Source organism: Schistocerca piceifrons, chromosome 5 (genome assembly GCF_021461385.2).
Source record: "Schistocerca piceifrons isolate TAMUIC-IGC-003096 chromosome 5, iqSchPice1.1, whole genome shotgun sequence".
In the NCBI taxonomy this organism is placed as follows: Eukaryota; Metazoa; Arthropoda; class Insecta; order Orthoptera; family Acrididae; genus Schistocerca; species Schistocerca piceifrons.
Window position 1 is genome coordinate 564,493,300 of NC_060142.1, and position 18,839 is coordinate 564,512,138.

At 42.5% G+C, this 18,839-nt stretch overlaps 1 protein-coding gene across 2 annotated transcripts in view; it reads left to right on the forward strand.

Moving 5' to 3' along the window:
- LOC124798139 (endophilin-B1) overlaps positions 1 to 17,954 on the forward strand; it is a 228,520-nt gene extending 210,566 nt beyond the window's left edge. The window contains exon 9 of one of the 2 annotated variants that reach the window (XM_047261413.1): positions 16,957 to 17,954. In XM_047261413.1, the coding sequence (XP_047117369.1) occupies positions 16,957 to 17,067 (111 nt within the window). In that variant the 3' untranslated portion in view covers positions 17,068 to 17,954. The remainder of the gene's footprint in view (positions 1 to 16,956) is intronic. The other variant, XM_047261414.1, reaches the window with a different exon arrangement.
- Positions 17,955 to 18,839: the final 885 nt, after the last annotated feature.

Consider the following 18,839-nt stretch of genomic DNA (forward strand, 5'->3'; position numbering starts at 1 on the left):
GGCCTCTCAGTAGGAAGAGTGGGGGGCAGGGGGGGGGGGGGGGGGGGGGGAAGTGGAATATACAATATAATACTTTTAGTTGTGAAATAATACAATGAAAAATAATAATTTCATCTCACAATATTATCAACCATACTGTTGCATATATCCACAATGTTGTCACATATTGATGATGATTGTCTTTATCATCGTATTAAGGTAGTACTTAAACAAGACATTACATATCAAGTGTCTTTCACAGAAATCAAAGACAAAAATAGGAAGTTAATCAAAGTACCAACAATAAAATGTTGCAATCTACAACTTCAAGTAATTCTCTAATTCGTACTTTACCCACCTTCCAGCTTCCATTCTTGTGCTGCCACTGCTCACCCCAATGACTAAAAGTAACATTTCAAAAAATAAAATGGAGAATTGGTTTGTTTAGATATAGTGGTCATTTCTTTGGACCTCAATGAAGTGATCATTAAAGATGTTGGCACATTTTCATTAACAGATGAGAACAATAACTGTCATTATTTATAAATGTACTTGCACTAAATTCACTAACATTTGTGAAAATCACAAAAAATTCAAAAAGAATGGACCAGTCAGAACTCAAAGGGTTTGTAGAGTAGTGAACCACAGGATTGTAGAGAGTTGCTACACATGTAGTCCGTAACAGTGTCGTCACCTGTGTGGTAGTGTGGTATCCAAAAGGTAAGTGTGTGTGTGTGTGTGTGTGTGAGAGAGAGAGAGAGAGAGAGAGAGAGAGAGAGAGAGAGAGAGAGAGAGAGAGGCAACGGATAAATAACGATTCCTCGGGAAACCAACATTGCTCATGAAATGATTGGAATGAAAAGAGGATTGAATGTGGTGAGGAGCAACTAATGAGTCTATGTCCATTCAGTGTAGACACACTAGGGGAATGAAATCCATCTTATCCGTGTAGCTGTACCAAACTATACCGCAGTTCGATCCGTGATGCTGCTTGGTAATGGGTGCGCATCTGTCCACGTCAAAGATTCTATGCAATCTGTGACAGGCAAAAGTGATAATGCATGCTTGCACATGCCTGTATGAGCATGCAGGCATGCCCCCCCTCCACACACACACACACACACACACACACACACCATTTCTTCATCTTTCCATATCCAGAAAGCACAAAATCCCCCTGCGGGTTCGGGGTAAGAATAGGCCCGCGGTATTCCTGCCTGTCTTAAGAGGCGACTAAAAGGAGTCTCAAAAGTTTCGGCCATATGTGATGGTCCCCTCTCGGGCTTGAGCTCCATCTTTCTAAATTCTTCCAAAGAGCGAGCCAATTGGGGAAGTGCGCCTTGCATGGTGCACTGTATCCGTCATGCGTTGAGGCCTTTAGCCAGCTATCTCGTCGTCGCAATGCTGTCCCGCTCATTTTCCATCTCATGGGCGAGGATACCTTCCTGGGTGCGATTACCACTATGCACTGTGCAGTGTTACTTTTTGTTGCGACGATGACCTTCGACATCTTTGCACCTAAGATCCAGCACGGTAGCCAGTCCATTGTGGTGGGGCCGCCATGTACCCTGTTGGTTGTAGCCCCCTGACAACACAGGGATCGCTCTGCTGATGCCTGCACCGTTAACTCCCCATGTATGCCAAGGAGTAGATGCCTATCTCCTTGGGGCATCGGGACTCCTGGCATTGGCCATACTGCCAGGTGGCCCTTGCCGAGGCTGGGTGGCACCCGTGCGGAGGGCCCTTGGTCGGAGTGGGTGGCATCAGGGCGGATGACCCGCAGTGAAGCATGGTACATCATCTCTCGCTGGTGGCCAGCCGCCAGAAGTCTCTAAGCGCTCTCGGGCTCAATTTAATGCTCAGAAGTACGATCCAAAAACGTTCCCCTCCCTGGCCACACCGTGGGAGGAGTGTAAGTCTCCGGATGGCAGTGACAATTATTCGCCCCAGTTCCTAGTTTGTACGAGAGCTGATGGGGAGTATTTCATGTCCACAAAGCCTCAGTTGTTCGTAGAGCATTTAGAGGACAAGTTTGGGGAGGTGGAGGGTTTGTCCAAAATGCGCTCTGGGTCAGTTTTGATAAAAACGGCATCCTCTGCCCAGTCACGAAGGTTACTTCCCTGTGACAAGTTGGGGGATGTTAACGTTACCATCACCCCACATACGAGTTTAAATATGGTCCAGGGTATTATTTTCCATAGGGACCTACTTTTGCTGTCTGATGACAAGCTGCGCGCCAACTTAGAGCGTCGAGGTGTGCATTTCATCCGGCGCGTTCATCGGGGTCCGAGGGATAATCAGGTTACTACCGATGCCTTCATCTTAGCCTTCGAGGGTGATACGTTACTGGAGAAGGTCAAGGTGATGCTCTACTGGTGTGATGTCAAGCCCTATATCCCTCGCCCAATGCGGTGCTTCAAGTGCTGGAAGTTTGGCCATATGTCTTCCCGCTGTACTTCCAGCCTCACATGTGGAGATTGCGGACGCCCATCGCATCCCAATAATCCATGTGCTCCCCCTCCCATCTGTGTCAACTGTGGAGAGCATCATTCACCTTGCTTGCCAGACTGCAGGATCCTACAGAAAGAATGCAAAATCATGGAATATAAGACCCTGGACCGACTGATCTATAGTGAGGCTAAGAGTAAATATGAGTGACTACATCCTGTGGGAATAACATCTTCCTATGCCACTGCTACAACAACCATGCTAGCCCCATCAGTTCTGAGAACTCCCAGCCGGATCGACGAGCCGTACAACTCCACATGCCCCCTTGCCCGTGGGGGGCTCTACCGACCCTGCTGCTCCTGCACCACCTACCTCGGGAGTAACACCCTCCCATTCCTCAGGGACGTCCGTCCCCATTTCTAAGCCAGAGAAGCGTCCACCTTCTTCAGCTTCTCACACTCGCAAGGGGTCCCTTGGGTCCCTCCCTTCCCAGGTTTCCACAAGCGGGAAGGCTGACTCCCGACAGTGGCATCAGTGCCCACAACCAGCTGGTTGCAGGGCTTCGCGATCCTCCTCCGTCCCGGAGACTGAATCGGTGAAGCCCTCCCAGCCAGTGAAACCCAAGGAGCAGCGTGAGAAGTCCAAGATGAAGAGGTCTAAGCCCAAGGAACTCGCGGTGGCACCCACCCCATCGCAACTTTCCAGCTCTGCGTCTGAGGACGAGGTGGATATTCTAGCGTCCACTGAGGACCTCAATCTCACCAGTCCCTCAGACGCAATGGATAGCAATTGCACAGGTGCTCAGTCGGAGGCAGCAGGTGACCCAGCGGCATAATCTGCCTCCCCAGTCCCTTCACGCCTTTCTCAGCCATGGATATCATCATCCTCCAGTGGAACTGCAGTGGTATCTTCCACCATTTTGCTGAGCTCCGACAACTTCTCAGCCTTCACCCTTTCCTCTGCATTGCTCTTCAAGAAACTTGGTTTCCGGCAATGTGAACCCCAGCCCTCTGTGGCTATCGGGGTTATTATAGGAACCGGGCAGCTTATGAAAGGGTATCTGGTGGTGTCTGCATCTACATCCTTCACTCTTCACGCCCTTCACGGCGAGTCTGTCCCTCTACAAACACCTTTAGAGGCTGTTGTTGTTCAGGTGTGGACACCACAGGCTGTTACTATCTGCAGTCTTTATCTTCCACCGGATGGTGATGTCCCACAGCATGTCCTGGCTGCACTGGTAGCCCAATTGCCGCCACCTGCCTGTTACTGGGCGACTTCAACACCCGTAACCCTCTGTGGGGTGGGTCAGTGGCAACAGCTCGAGGCACCACCGTTGAGCATGTATTGACACAGCTCGACCTTTCCACTTTAAATAATGGTGCCTTCACACATTTCAGTGTGGCGCATGGCACGTACTCAGGCATCGGCCTTTCAATCTGCAGCCCTAGCCTTTTACCATCTGTCCAGTGGAGTGTACATGACGAACTGTGTGGTAGTGACCACTTTCTGTCACTGCTACAGCGTCACTCTTCTGGGCGCCGTTGCAGATGGCTGTGAATAAGGCTGACTGGGACTTGTTCTCCTCCATGGCCGCTATTGCGCCTCTTTCTAATGAAGCCATTGATGTGGTGGTTCGCTCGGCCACCACCGGCATCGTGACTGCCGCAGAATCTGCCATTCCCTGTTCTTCTGGGTCCCCTCGGCAGAGGACTGTGCCTTGGTGGTCGCCTGCGATCGCCTAGGCGATTAAAGATCTCAGGCAGGCACTCCAGCGTCACAAGCGGCATCCCTCATTAGAAAACTTCATTGCCTTGAAATGGCTCTGTGCACGGGCCCGCTGCATCATTCGCCAACACAAGCAGGAGTGCTGGGAACAGTATGTCTCCACCGTTGGCCTCCATATCTCTCCATCGCAGGTTTGGGCCAAGATTAGGCACCTCTATGGCTATTGGACCCCTGTCAGCACCCGTGCCCTCTCACTGAATGGAGCAGTTTGTACTGACTCTGACGTAATTGTAAACCACTTAGTAGACCATTTTGCTCTCAGTTCCGCTTCTGTGAATTACCCAATGGCCTTCCGCTGCATTAAAGAGCGGTTGGAACGTTGGAGCCTTTCATTTCACACCCGCCATCCTGAGTGCCCTAGCCGCTTGCCCTGATACAGCTCCCGGGCCAGATCGCATCCACTGACAGATGCTGCAACACCTCTCAGTGGACTGCCAGCGATGCCTCCTCGACCTTTACAACCGTATCTGTGTCCAAGGTGAGTTTCTGTCGCAATGGCGAGAAAGCATTGTTATCCCCCTTTTGAGACCTGGCAAGAACCCATTGGAGGTGGACAGCTACCGCCCCATTATCCGGCTGTTGAGTTGGGTACTCGAGTCTCGGGGCCTTCGGCTCCGTCTCACGGTGAGTTCCGTAAAGGCTGCTCTGTCGCCGACAATCTGGTGAACCTGGAGTCAGCCATCTGTATGGCCTTTGCCCGCCGTCAGCACCTCGTCGCTTTCTTTTTCGACATGCGGAAGGCGTACGATATGACATGGCGCCATCACATCCTCTCTACGCTTCATGGTTGGGGTCTTCGGGGTCCACTGCCGATTTTCCTCCGAAATTTTCTGTTGCATCGTACCTTCTGCGTGCAAGTCGCGGCCTCCCATAGTTCCTCCCGAGTTCAGGAGAACGGGGTACCACAGGGATCAGTCCTAAGTGTCTGCCTGTTTATAATTGCAATTAACGGGCTCGCTGTGGCGGTGGCAATGTCTGTCTCAGCTTCCTTGTATGCTGACAACTTCTGTCTCTACTATAGCTCCTTCGGCATTGCAGCTGCTGAACGTCAGCTACCAGGCGCTATCCACAAGGCGCAGTCTTGGGCTGTAGCGCATGGCTTCCAGTTTTCGGCTGCCAAGACCTGCGTTATGCATTTCTGCCGGCGACGAACAGTTCACCCTGAGCCACGGCTTTATCTTGCTGGCGAACTTCTTGCTGTGGTGGAGACACATCGGTTTTTGGGTGTGGTTTTCGATGCCCGGTTGACTTGGCTCCCACATATTCGGCAGCTTAAACAGATGTGTTGGTGGCATCTTAATACTCTGCGATGCTTGAGCCACACCAGCTGGGGCGCCGACTGATCTACCCTCTTACGGCTCTACCAGGCATTAATCCAGTCCTGTCTGGATTATGAGAGCCTGGCTTATTGTTCAGCATCCCCATCTGCATTGAGGGTACTGGACCCAATCCTTCACAGTGGGATCCGACTTGCCACTGGTGCTTTCTGGACCAGCCCTGTGGACAGCATACTTGTGGAGGCAGGTGTCCCTCCACTGCGGTTACAGCGCCAACATTTACTGTACGCTTATGCTACACATGTTTGTAGCTTGCCCGGGCATCCTAATTATCGTCTCCTGTTCCCTGAGTCGGTCGTCCATCTCCCAGAACGTCGGCCCCAGTTGGGTTGTACGATCGCGGTCTGCGTCAGAGAGCTTCTCTCCGGGCTTGGGGTCTTCCCTCTTCCACCTCCTTTCCGGGCCCCTCTGCGTACACCCTCGTGATGTGTGCCCCACTCATGCCTTCGGCTCGAATTGGCACAGGACTCGAAGGACTCGGTCCCTCTGGAGGCCTCCCACTGCTGCTTTCTTTCCATCCTTGCCACGTATCAGGGTTCTGGCGTTGTTTACACTGACGGTTCGATGGTTGCTGGTCGTGTCGGTTATGCTCTCACTCTAGGGGACCACTATGAACAATATTCATAGCCGGCTGGCTGCAGCTTTTTCACTGCTGACTGCTGAGCTGGTCTCCACTTTCGTGCCCTAGAGTATATCCGCTCCTGCTCAGGTGAGTCCTTTGTTATCTGTAGCGACTCCCTGAGCAGTTTACGAGCTATCGACCGGTGCTTCCCTCGCTCTCGTCTGGTGATGGCTGTCCAGGAGTCCCTCCATACTCTTGCCCGTTGCGGCCGTTCTGTGGTCTTTGTGTGGCCTCTGATCATGTCAGCATCCCGGGCAATGTTGTGTCTGGCCAAACAGGCCACCAGTGAAACAACTCTGGACATTGGCCTCCTAGAGACTGATTTGTGAGCAGTCCTATGCCACAAATTTTTTGCGCTTTGGGACGCTGAATGGTGCGATCTGACCACACCCAATAAACTCCGAGCTATCAAGGAGACGACGGCTGTGTGGCGGTCATCCATGCGAGCCACTCGCAGGGACTCTATTGTCCTTTGTCGGCTCTGCATTGGCCACACCTGGCTGACACACAGATATTTACTGAGCCGTGAGGACCCGCCTCTATGACGCTGTGGGGCAGCTTTGACAGTGGTCCACATTTTGTTGGCCTGTCCACTTTTAGCTGTGCTCAGGCAGACATTGGCACTGCCTGATACGCTCCCTGCCCTTTTAACAGATGACACTGTCATGGCAGGCTTCGTTTTGCGTTTTATTCGGGCAGGGGGCTTTTATCACGTAATCTAAGTGTTTGTCTTTTTTGTGTTGAGTCTGGCCTTTGGCCTACTGTTTTAGACTGAGTTTTTAAGGTGTTTCTTGGTGGTTGGCTTTTCCTTTTTTGTCTCTATGGTCGGCCAACCACTGTCACATTCTGTGTGATTTTAATCCTTTTTCTCTGATCTCTGTCTAAGTCTTTCTTGTCCTATGTCGTCTGTTGCCACGTCCTTTATCCGTTTTCCTTCTGTGTGGGTGTTTGACGTTTTGGAAAAAGGGACCGATGACCGTCGCAGTCTGGTCCTTTTAATCCCACAAACCAACCAACCAAAGCACAAAAACTGTATACCGTAGTTGACACATCAGTGGTAGTGGCCTTCCTGACATGTTGAGCAGCAGAATACAGTGTTTTCAGATGAGTTTTATTTCAGCCTGTCCTACAGCAAAATTATGATGCTATCATATGGTTACCACATGGCAGCTTCCAGTGTTGAGTGACATAGCAGGTAAATGCAAGGTTCGATAATTTTGGTCCCATTAAATACAATGTGCTCTCTTAACTGCTGTGTACTGAGGAAAATCTGAACAGCTACCCTCAGGGATGTAATTTCAGTTAGCGCAATACTGTGCCCATGAGATGGGGAATGGGCAAACACTCTTCAAAGAATGGCAGGTACCACAGAATCCATAGTATGCATGTTTCATTGTCACTCAGTTTGTCTATAATGGTGTTGGCTGCTGAATCGTTCATTGTGATTCTCAAGGAACTACTGCTGATGCTTCGTAGACCTGCATACAAATGGGTTTACCTTAAATTGTCAAAGTACATACGCAGATCGTCTTTTGTTCCATGCTATGTCTTTAGAGGCAGACAGATGTAGCACATGTAGTCAAAACAATTCTGAATCCTCAAAAAGTCCGGTAATAACTTGTAGACTATCATGTTTCTTATTTGTAGCATTACGCTTCTTAAAATTGTGTGTATCCTTTTCAGTGTTGCTTTTTTCAAAATAATCATTCCACAGAAAATAATTCCAATTTTCATCAAAAGAATATCTTTTACAGTGATAATTTATTGTAAATAAATTAACTTAATTAGAATTTGCAGGTGTCAAATATTACAAATAACCCACATTGTTGTTATTATTTACACTTATTGTATGACACCAATAGATAATAAAAATAAATAAATTATTTCACACACTCATGGTTCCCAAACAGTACCAGTATGGCCACAATTTACTGTCGTTGTTGTCATCTTTATTCTGAAAACTGTTTAGAAGATCTTCTCTGTGGTAATCTATCACGTGCAAGGCTCTTCATCTCTGCATACCCATTGCAGCTTACATCCATTTGAAGCCGCTTATTGTAGTCAAACCTTGGTCTTCCTCTTTAGTCTTACCTGACCACACTTCTCTCCATTCCCAACCTGATTGATTCCTATATATCTCTGGATGCATTTCTGCCGTCAATTTCTTTTCTCTTCACTTCGATTCTATACCTTCAGATACTTATTCGATCTACACATCTGTTCTTCAGTATTCTTCTGCAATACCTAATTTCAAACTCTTGTATTATCTTCATGTCTGAACTATTTATTGTTCACATTTCGGTTCCATATAAAGCTACAAGCTAGACAAATACCCTCAGAAAAATTTTTAGACATTTGCATGTCGTGTTTACAAATTTGTCTTTTTCATAAATGCTTTTCATGTTTTTGCTAGTCTGCATTTTATATCCTCTCTGATATGACCATCATCACTTATTTTGTTGCCCAAATAACAAAACTCACCTACTACTTTTAACGTCTCATTACATAATAAGTTCTCCCTGTGCCACTAGATTTAATTCAACATTTCATTTCCCTCGTGTTGTTGTTGATGTTCATCTTATTACTCCTTTTGAAAACACTATCAGTTACATTCAACTGCTCTTTCTAGACCTTTGCTGTCTCTTACAGAATTTCAATGTCATTTTCCAAACTGTGAAGTGTCTATTTGTCCATTTTAGAAGTATACTATACTTTGTTGGTGAAAAATATACCATATTGTATGGACTAGAAGACGCACTTTTTTCTGTGAAAAATTGTCTCCAAAATTCAGGTGCATCTTATACTTGAAATTAATATAAAAATGTTCAGTGTTTGATATAAATTCCTGCAAGTCTTAAGAATGCTCATATATTCAGTGGTGTAGGAAACCTCTCTCTATGTGGCAGCATTTGATTCAACTGACAGCAGCAGTGCACCCATGCAACGAACATGAGTTGTGGGGATTCATAAGATTGCTAACACGTCTCCCTCATGCCCCACCATCACAAACTCAGAACACTGTGTAGCCTATAATACATCATTGCAGTCTATGGTGCCAATGAACTTGAAAGTGATTTGTGTTATCAGTAACAGTACAGATCATTTGTTAGTAGCTAGTTTTGTAATGGGGAAAAAAAAAATTTAATTGGCAGGCTAGTAGAGAAGAACTGAAAAATTGAGGAAGACTAAATGTGCAAATACCGGGTGGAATGGAAAATGGCTAAAACTAGACGATGACATATTGAAATGGATTCAAGGCCATTGTCAAAATAGCATTGGAATTAATACAAAAATGATTCAAATACCCGCTCGTAAGCTAGCACTCCAGTGGAACTTGACAGACTTTAAGGGTGATGTTAGTTGGTTCTACAGGTTTATGAAGCATCATGAACTAAGCATGTGAGCCAAAAGCAAAATGTCTCAGAAAATTCCACAAGAGTATGAAGAGAAAATATCATCTTTCCACCACTTCAGCATTCAACATCGGGGGGGAGAATGTGGGATAAAGTTAAATAGCATATATAGATGAAACTTCTCTGACATTTGATGTGCCAAATAACAGAACTGTTGCTGTGAAAGCTGCTAAAACTGTAACTATGAAAACAAGTGAACATGAAAAAATGCACTACACTGTTGTCCTTTCATGTTGTGGTGTTGATACTAAACTTAATGCAGTGATCTTTTTCAAGTGCAAAACAATGCCAAAACCAGAATGAGATTTTAACTCTGCAACGGAGTGTGCACTGATATGAAAGTACCCAGCAGATAAAAACTGTGTGCCAGACCAAGACTCAAACTCGGGACCTTTGCCAGGAAGTTTCATATCAGCGCACACTCTGCTGCAGAGTGAAAATCTCATTCAGGAAACATCCCCCAGGCTGTGGCTAAGCCACGTCTCCACTATATCCTTTCTTCCAGGAGTGCTAGTTCTGCAAGGTTCATAGAAGTGCTTCTGTGAAGCTTGGAAGGTACGAGACAAGGTACTGGCAGAATTGAAGCTGTGAGGATGGGTTATTATGCGTCATGCTTGGGTAGCTCAAATGGTGGAGCATTTGCCCGCGAAAGGCAAAGGTCCTGAGTTCGAGTCTCTGTCCGGCACACAGTTTTGATCTACCAGGAAGTTTCAATGCCAAAACCTTCTGAAATACCACAAGGTGGTGGTGTTCTTATACATGACAAGGTTTGGATGGATGGGGCTGTTATGAAACTGTGGATTGATAGAATGTGAGAGAGAAGGAAAGGTGCTTTACTGAACAAGAGTTCTCTTTTTGTGCTAGATCAGTTTAGAAGTAATTTGAGAAATTGTGTGAAAGAGAAACTGAGACATGGATATACACAGCTTGCTGTTTTACTAGCTATTCACAATTGCAATCTCTTGATGTCTCGATAAATAAACCATTTAAAGTGTATATGAGAGAGTAATGGAACAAACGGATGATAGATGAAACCAGAATTCATGCCGAAGGGAGCTTTAAAGCAGCTTGCAATCAAACAAGTGTGTCAGTGGATAAAGCAGTCGTGGTCTATAGTGGAAGAAGACATTATTGTTAAATCTTTCAAGAAATGCAGAATAAGTAATACTCTTGGTGGCAGTGAAGACCATTTTATATATGGAGACAACATCAGTGATGATGAAGAGTAAGAAGAACAAGAAGAAAGTTCAGATGATGATTTTTAGAGATTTGAAAGATCAGTTAGGTTTTATGAACTAAAAACATTCTTTTTTTTAGGTATGGCTTTGCAATCTAATAATAAAACTGGTAAAAATGCTCTTTTTTAAAACTGCTTAAGAATTAATGTGCATCTTATAGTCCATAAAATATGGTAATGACATGTTGACCATATAAATGATTTTTTTTACACATTCAAAAATTCTTCTTTGGTGTAGGAGTGTGCTCAAACAGATATGATTTGGTTTTTTTTTAAAAAAATATCTGTTGAATTCGTTACATCACTGGATAGAGAGTGGAAACTTTTTATGACCAAATACCTCATTCCTTTCTGTGTTAGACATATTCTAAATTAAAAGGTTATGAGGTGGACTATTTAATCAAAATAAGATACTTGTGATTCAATACTTGGTGCAGATGAGTTTTTATAACTCCATAGCTTCAGGAAAAAAACATAAAAAAATTTAAAAAATATATTAACTGTCAAGTCTTTGTCAGTACGACCATCTGAATCACATAATTTGCATCAGATTTTGAACCACTGGGATGCATTTTTAGTTTTGGAGGAAGAAATAGTTGAGAGTTGACAGACCCGGCGAATAAGGTAAATGGTGCAATATTGAGTTGTTTTTCACAAAATAAATGGCAATTTCATGCTGCCAATTGGGGCAGGAAAAAAAAGAGGTGTGAGTGAATTTAGTGTTCTAGTTGGAGTCTTAAATCCCTTGTCAAAGAAGCCGTTGGTACAACATACACAGTCAATATTGCCTTCAACCTTGTTTTTTTGTGAGTGTATTTTTCTGCTTTGGTGGTGGGGGAGGGGCGGGGGGGGGGGGGGGTGTTTCACTGATACATTCAGGAGTCTGCCCACGTCTTTACAGAATTATAGAGTAAAACAAAATCTTATCACCACTGTTGCAAGAAAATTGAATTATTGTGTGCACACACGTACTTTGCCAATGGTCTTGTTGCAGTTGTAACACCGGTTTCCGTCGGATCACCTAAGTTAAGTGCTGCCAGGCTGGGCTAGCACTCGAATGGATGACTATCCAGTCTGCCGAGCGCTGTTGGCAAGCGGGATGCAGTCAGTCTTTATGAGACAAACTGAGGAGCTATTTGATTGAGATGTAGTGGTTCCAGTCTCGTAAACTGACATATGGCCAGGAGAGCAGTGTGCTGACCACATGCCCCTCCATATTTGCATCTAGTGATGCCTGTGGGCTGAGGATGACAAGGTGGTCAGTCGGTACCATTGGGCCTTCAGAGGCCTGTTCGGACGGAGTTATACACACACTTCAGTAACAACGGCTAGATTGATGCCACTCAACATAAATATGTAAAAGTCTTCCAAATACAGTCTGATAGATAGGGTTCATGGCAGAGCTGCAACAAAATCAGTGCAGAATCAGAACTCCACTCTGTGTGACTGCCAAACTGTTGAAAATGAACATTTAATAAAAGAAAGTCCAAGATGGAATAATATAGAGGAGACATTGAGTTGCAGACCCACACAAAGGAAAGACTTAAGTTTTCAGCCAAAAGGCCCTCTTCTGAAGTAGAAAACTTACACTCTGCTGGTGGCCAGAGACTATATGTGTGTGTGTGTACTTCAGGAGGAGGCCCTTTGGCCAAAAGATTTAATGTATAGCAGTCTTTTCATTATGCCTGTCTACGACTCAGCGTCTCCTCTCTATGGTGAATAGCAGTCTATCCTTACAACAAACTTTTGTCAACAAGTGGCCACAAAAACCTTAACAATTTTGTAATCTGTCCTTTTCATAAAAATGAAGATTTGTCATAACCTGTTCATAGAGGAAAGATGCAAAAACACCTGTCAACACTGGACTGACGATCCAAGTGCTAAGTACTGACAGTTTTACTAAACTGCTTAATATAAATGGCAAGATGCTTCCTTCCTAAAGTAATGTCTAATTCTTTCCTTTTCATTATGAAAACTGAGCTGCAGCTGTAATAACACACACACACACACACACACACACACACACACACACACACACACACACAAAAGCTGTATCTATAACTAATACAGTATGCAAATGAAGTAAATTCCATGTAAAAAATGCTAGTGGCTCACTAATGCACTCCACATTTTAACACAACACAGTACATTATGTTCTACAAATAATCAAGCTAATTATGTGTTTCAAAACTGTCCATTGAAGGAAACGTAACTGTAGATTTTTGCAGAAAAACTTCCTTTAGATTAATGAATTTAAAGTAAAAGTATATTCTGTAATGGGGAAAAAATTATATGTGCATGTGTGTATGTCCCAACCTCCTCATAAACCACTGGACTGATTACATCCTAATTTTTTGCACATGCTACTTTTTGTCTAAAAGTCTGAGATGGGAGAGTACTACGTAGCTCCAACAGTGGTGGATGTGGAGGTGAAAAAGTTTTGGTAACATCTGACATTTAGGCTGTCTTGACTAATTACCGTGGTGTGCAGATTGTATGAAAATGTGTTCCACAGCGTGTAGATGCAGATGGGCATTGGAAGCATGATATGGATGTACAAAGGGAAGAGAAGGTGAAGAGCAGCAAGAAGAGGAGGAAGTGATGGACAGAGATGGCGTAAGAGGAGAAGGTGGGACAGAGGGGGTTGCAGAAGGAATGGATAGAGGGGGGGGGGGGGGGGGAGATGGAGTGGATGAACAGAGAGCAGGGGAAGGAGGAGATGGGCAGAGAGAGAGAGAGAGAGAGAGAGAGAGAGAGAGAGAGAGAGAGAGAGAGAGAGAGAGAGAGAGAGAGAGAGGGGGGGGGGGGGGGCATTGACAGAGAGATGGGCTAGGAAGGGGAGGTTCATGAGGCAAGTGGAAGATGCTGATGGGTAATGGACAGGTGAAAAGGAAGAGGAAGGAGGAGGAGATAGAGAGGGGGGAGGAGAAGATGGACGGAGAGGGGAAAGGAAAATGTGATCGGAGAGAGGAGGGAGAAGAAAATGGTTATAGAGGGGCAGGAGAAGAAAGAGCTTTTTGTATATGTGTGTGTGTGTGTGTGTGTGTGTGTGTGTGTGTGTGTGTGTGTGTGCGCGCGCGCGCTCACACACACAAAATCTGATCAAAAATATCTGTATACGCATTAGTGGTCCGTACTATAGTATGTGTCCACTCTTCGCTTTTATAACGGTTTTTCTGCTGGGGATACTTCCTCTGCTGGGGATGCTTTCAGTGAGGTGTACAAATGTTTTTAGAGGAATTACAGCCTGTTCTTCCTAAAGAGCTGAAACCAAAGAAGGTTGAATGCAGGGTTCTGGAGTAAAGTCAGTGTTTTAAACATTAACTCATTCAAAATGCATTACATTTTGTTGAGATCAGAACTCTGGACAAGCCAGTCCATTTCAAGGATGTTTTTGTGCACAAACCATTGCCTCACAGTCACATGAGCAACAGTCAACTCAGATGGGTTGAAATGTCATTGATGGATTTGTTACAATGGTGACACCTATGACTAGTTCACGTTCAAAGTCACTGATTTCTCCTGACCGACCGTTCTGGTCTTTCTGCTTTTCTACTGACAATGCAATACTCCCTGCCTCCTTTTATAGTGGCGGATCCACTTCTTGTGACATCTAGTAATCAATTCTGCATTACGTAGGGCTGTCTGAATGCTTTTGATGATATGCAAGTGAATTGTGAATTTGCAAAATGACTACATTCCTAGAAGTACATTTTCAGAAGAAACAAAAAACCATTTACTATCTTACTGAAGTGAATATTGCACTAGATTATTGCATGATATGCTACACACATCGAAATTACATAAGACTGTCACTACAAAAGCATGACTTGTACTCCCTTCATGTTCAAATTTTGTTTTAAAAAAGAAGAACTGAAGTCGTTTTTCAAATTAACTTCGGTTGTGTTTGTTATGTAATAAAATTCTGACATATAAAAACATACAATTGTGTTTTCTGTATTGAAAAACATTCAGACTGCGTAGAACAGTAAATCACCCAGGGAAATAAACATACAGGACAAACTTCCAAAGCAAAATTGCAAATTTACTCATTTGTCTTTCTTTCCCAAGCTGCAATTTTCTCATAAAATGCTTTGGATTCATTACAGTCTGGAATGTACTTGAGCATTTTGCATATATCTTTAATTTTATTTTTGTTGATTGGACGTACACTGTTTGGATAAGCATGTCTGTGTGATAATTCTGGGATATGTGGACATCCTGGCCCAAGGATGAAAGTATGTAGAATTATTTTCTTTTAGCACTAGAGCTGACTATGTATTCACACATGTCCTTCGCTGTGTAGTCTGTCCACACACCTCAATTTATCTTTTCGCTACTGTGAAGTCCCAATCATTTGACAGAAAGGAGTGTCCTCCGATAGGGAAGAGAAGTATGATGTTCAAAAAATGCCTGTGAGCACTTAAAACCACTAAAAACCTGATGAGTGTGGTGGTCTTATACTGGCCTGGACAGCCATCACAATACAACAAGAGTTCTTGAATACTAGATGAGACACAGGTATTGAAACAGTGGAGGAGAAAACTGCATACCGTATTTGGACTTTTGTTAGCTTGCCTCTTGGTAGATGAGTTAGTTTTCATGTTATGCCCAGAGAAAAGTGGAACTGTTAGTTGACAATAATAATACATGTTCTGAAGTGGTATTTTAGTCAAGCAAACATTTTGCATGCAGTCAAATGTTAAAGCAAGGGAAATCCTCTCTCTCAGTGCATAACTTGGGTGCATCTTCCAGTGTTTTGTAGAACTTTTTGCTGTGATATTTGTGAACTATGAGTTCTGCTGCAGCAACACATTTAGATTGATCATTAAGTGCATTGCTGTTCACTTTAACATTCTTCACACTTAATGCATGTGTCTGCGCTGGGCCTAACAAATCTCAAAAGGAAATGGTCATTGAAATATCTGTAATAATAGTGTTAAAACACATTGCTATCAAGATATTTGACAAGAAACATTTCATGTGTTATTTTTACAGTTAGTTCACTGTTTATGTAGAAAACATCTGTGTTTCCTTACTGGGTTTGTTTAGTTAGAAATGGCACAATACGAGAATGAAGTATATCAGCCTCTTTTGTGTTTCCTGGTTTATGTTTTCCACGTTGGTCTTTAGGAGACTTTCCACTAAGTGGCAACTTACACGATCTCTTTATCCTGGATTTGGTAACACAATAAACACTGGGGAAGGCTTTCTTACATACTTCTATGCCCTTGTCTGAATCTTTAACATAATACTTGAATATAGCTGCCCTAGTACCAGGCTCATCTTCCTTTCCTCTTCATCTTTTTATGGCAATTTTGACAATTTGTCCCTGTAAGAACATATCTTGTTCATTCTTAATTTCAAAATATTTCATGTAATTAACTGCTTCTAACAATGAAGTTTAAGAAATCAAATTGAAACATTATTTCCTGCTTTACAAATGTTTATAAACAATTATTAATATGATTACCAGTCTCGGTAAACTACAGTGATGTGTACAGGAATACTGTGTACAACAACACTGTGAAACAAAATTAAATCCAAATAGATTATCTGCAAGCAGGTCATGTTTGTGTAGGTGAAACTAACTTCCCCATATGAGTTACATGCTCCAACCCTTTAATCTTAGCACATTTTATTGTAGCTGTCTTGTATTCTGCACCCCTTTCGAGTGCTTTCCTCCTTGTTTGGTCATTATTTTCTTCATTTCTAATGAAACCAATACATAAAGCACAGCTATTAGATGGCTTTTTTGTTTTCAGAATATGTATCACAGGTCTACCACACAAACAAAAGTAATATAGACCTTTTACCAACTTAAGTCCTGGACTAAGGCTGTTTTGCTGGTAAACACGAATGTTCTGTTACTGTAAATAATGTAGAGAAGTTACGGACTAAAGTCATTTTGGTATTATGCAATGTGAATTGGGTATTGGAACATTGCTGTGCCCATAACCCAAAACCTTGGAAATGTAGACTTAAGTTGTTGTACAAATTAACAGTTCAAGTACAAAACTTAGTGTGTCAACCTATTGGCAATGATGCTTGGTGATAAAAACTACTACCGTTTTGTACTGCCCCAACCATGACCATCAATTACACTGTCAAAAATGTTTGTTTTTCTGTTTTCAGGTGATCACTATTTGTGAAATTTCTGTTGATGAAACAGATTATTTCATGGGAGAGCGAGGCAGTCAGAAAGGAAAAGTACCAAAGGCGTTCTTAGAAATAATCAATCCATAAAAGAAATGCAGATACTTGCTCAACTAATAGCAATATTGTCACATAGAGTGCATCCAGTTATGTTATATTTGCCATCAGTAAGAAAGATGCAACAAGTTTTTGTAAGTGCCAGCACAGTGGGTGTGTGTTGCGATGGGGGATTTTTACATGCACCTGTGTTCAGAAGAGAAGAAAGGTTTTGGATAAATGTAGTCTAGAGCTTTACTGAAAATGTAGTTATAGTAAGATATTTGAGAACGACAGTTGAGAGAATGGAAAGGAAATAACATTCCACAATCTATTTCTCCATGGGAGTAGCCATGGAGGAATCACCACCTTCATTTCCTATGACTGTTATTACCTTTTGGATTTGTACATGACACTTATATTCATTTGGTCTGTGGGATACTAAACATCACATTAAAAAATCACATTTGTTACACTGGTGTCTACATTGCTGTTGCAAAATCTGCAATACATTCCTTTACTTCATTAAATCCAACAATTATGTAATTACTATGCATAAAATTAATCTACAATATATAGTAATGTAAGTGGGTAATGCCAACTTCTATGAACTATTATCCACAAAAATATTGTTTGGCGTGTGGAAAACCAAATTCCAATAAATTTGTAGTGAGAATATACTCATCCATGTATCTACATTCAGTAATACATTTTGAGAAAAAAATATAAGCTCTGGACTTTGTTTTCCTTGGTAAAATATGTTTTAACTCCTATTGTGTTGTTTTTATTCTAATATTAAAAAAATGAATAATGTAGCAGTGTCATGTCATGTCCTGTTACATTTTGGTGTAACTCATAAATAAACTGCCTTATAACTTTATGACAACAGAATGTAAAATTGTATCTTTCCAGTCAGATAGTGTTGGTGATAATCAGGAAATAACTGCAAATATAAAGTGATGAAAGACTGATTTTCTAAAAATAAAGCTGAAATGACAACTGGTTTGTAAATGAAAGATATTGATATTTTATTTCAATTCATTCCATAACAAAGAAGGTAAAATATTCCCAGTATGGCATATATGCCTAAAGTATTATTTTTTATTGCTTTTATTGGTATGTCTCACACTGTTTATAACACCAGACAAATTAATCTTGTTGCTATATTGCTTTGTATGACATTATTTTGGCACATAGTCAGTCTCGAAATCTGTGAATAATCTAATGATGTAAATATTAAATTCCATATACTATCTCACTGTAGAATATTCACTCTTTTTGCAAAAAGTCATGTCATTAATACAACTTTATAGGCAATAAAATTCAAGCAATAAAAACTGTAGATTACAATGTTTCCCAGCACTCAGGTACCATTTGTATATAAGCAATTACATAGTTTTCTCTGTGACTTCATATTCTTCTCTATGTTGTCAGTAACTTCCTTATAAAGTTTAAGGAGATACTGAGAAACAGTCACATATATATATATATAGTGTGTGTGTGTGTGTGTGTGTGTGTGTGTGTGTGTGTGTGTGTGTGTGTGTGTGTGTGTGGCAGAATGACTGTTTATGTGAGAAAGTTAAGCTTAAGTAAAGAAAGGAAAAAACTCAAGCAAAAAGCATGCCTACCTTTGCTCAGGTTTGGCAATTAAACAAATAAATTTTCACTGAAAGTGTATGTTGTCAAGTATGGTATCATTTTAGTCCCAGTTAAACTGTATGGAGATTTTGATACTCCTGATTTATATGAATTTTAAATTTATATAGTTTTTTATTTTGTGAAGCCAGAGTTTATTGTGTATTATTGTTATGGATAAATAAGTAGAA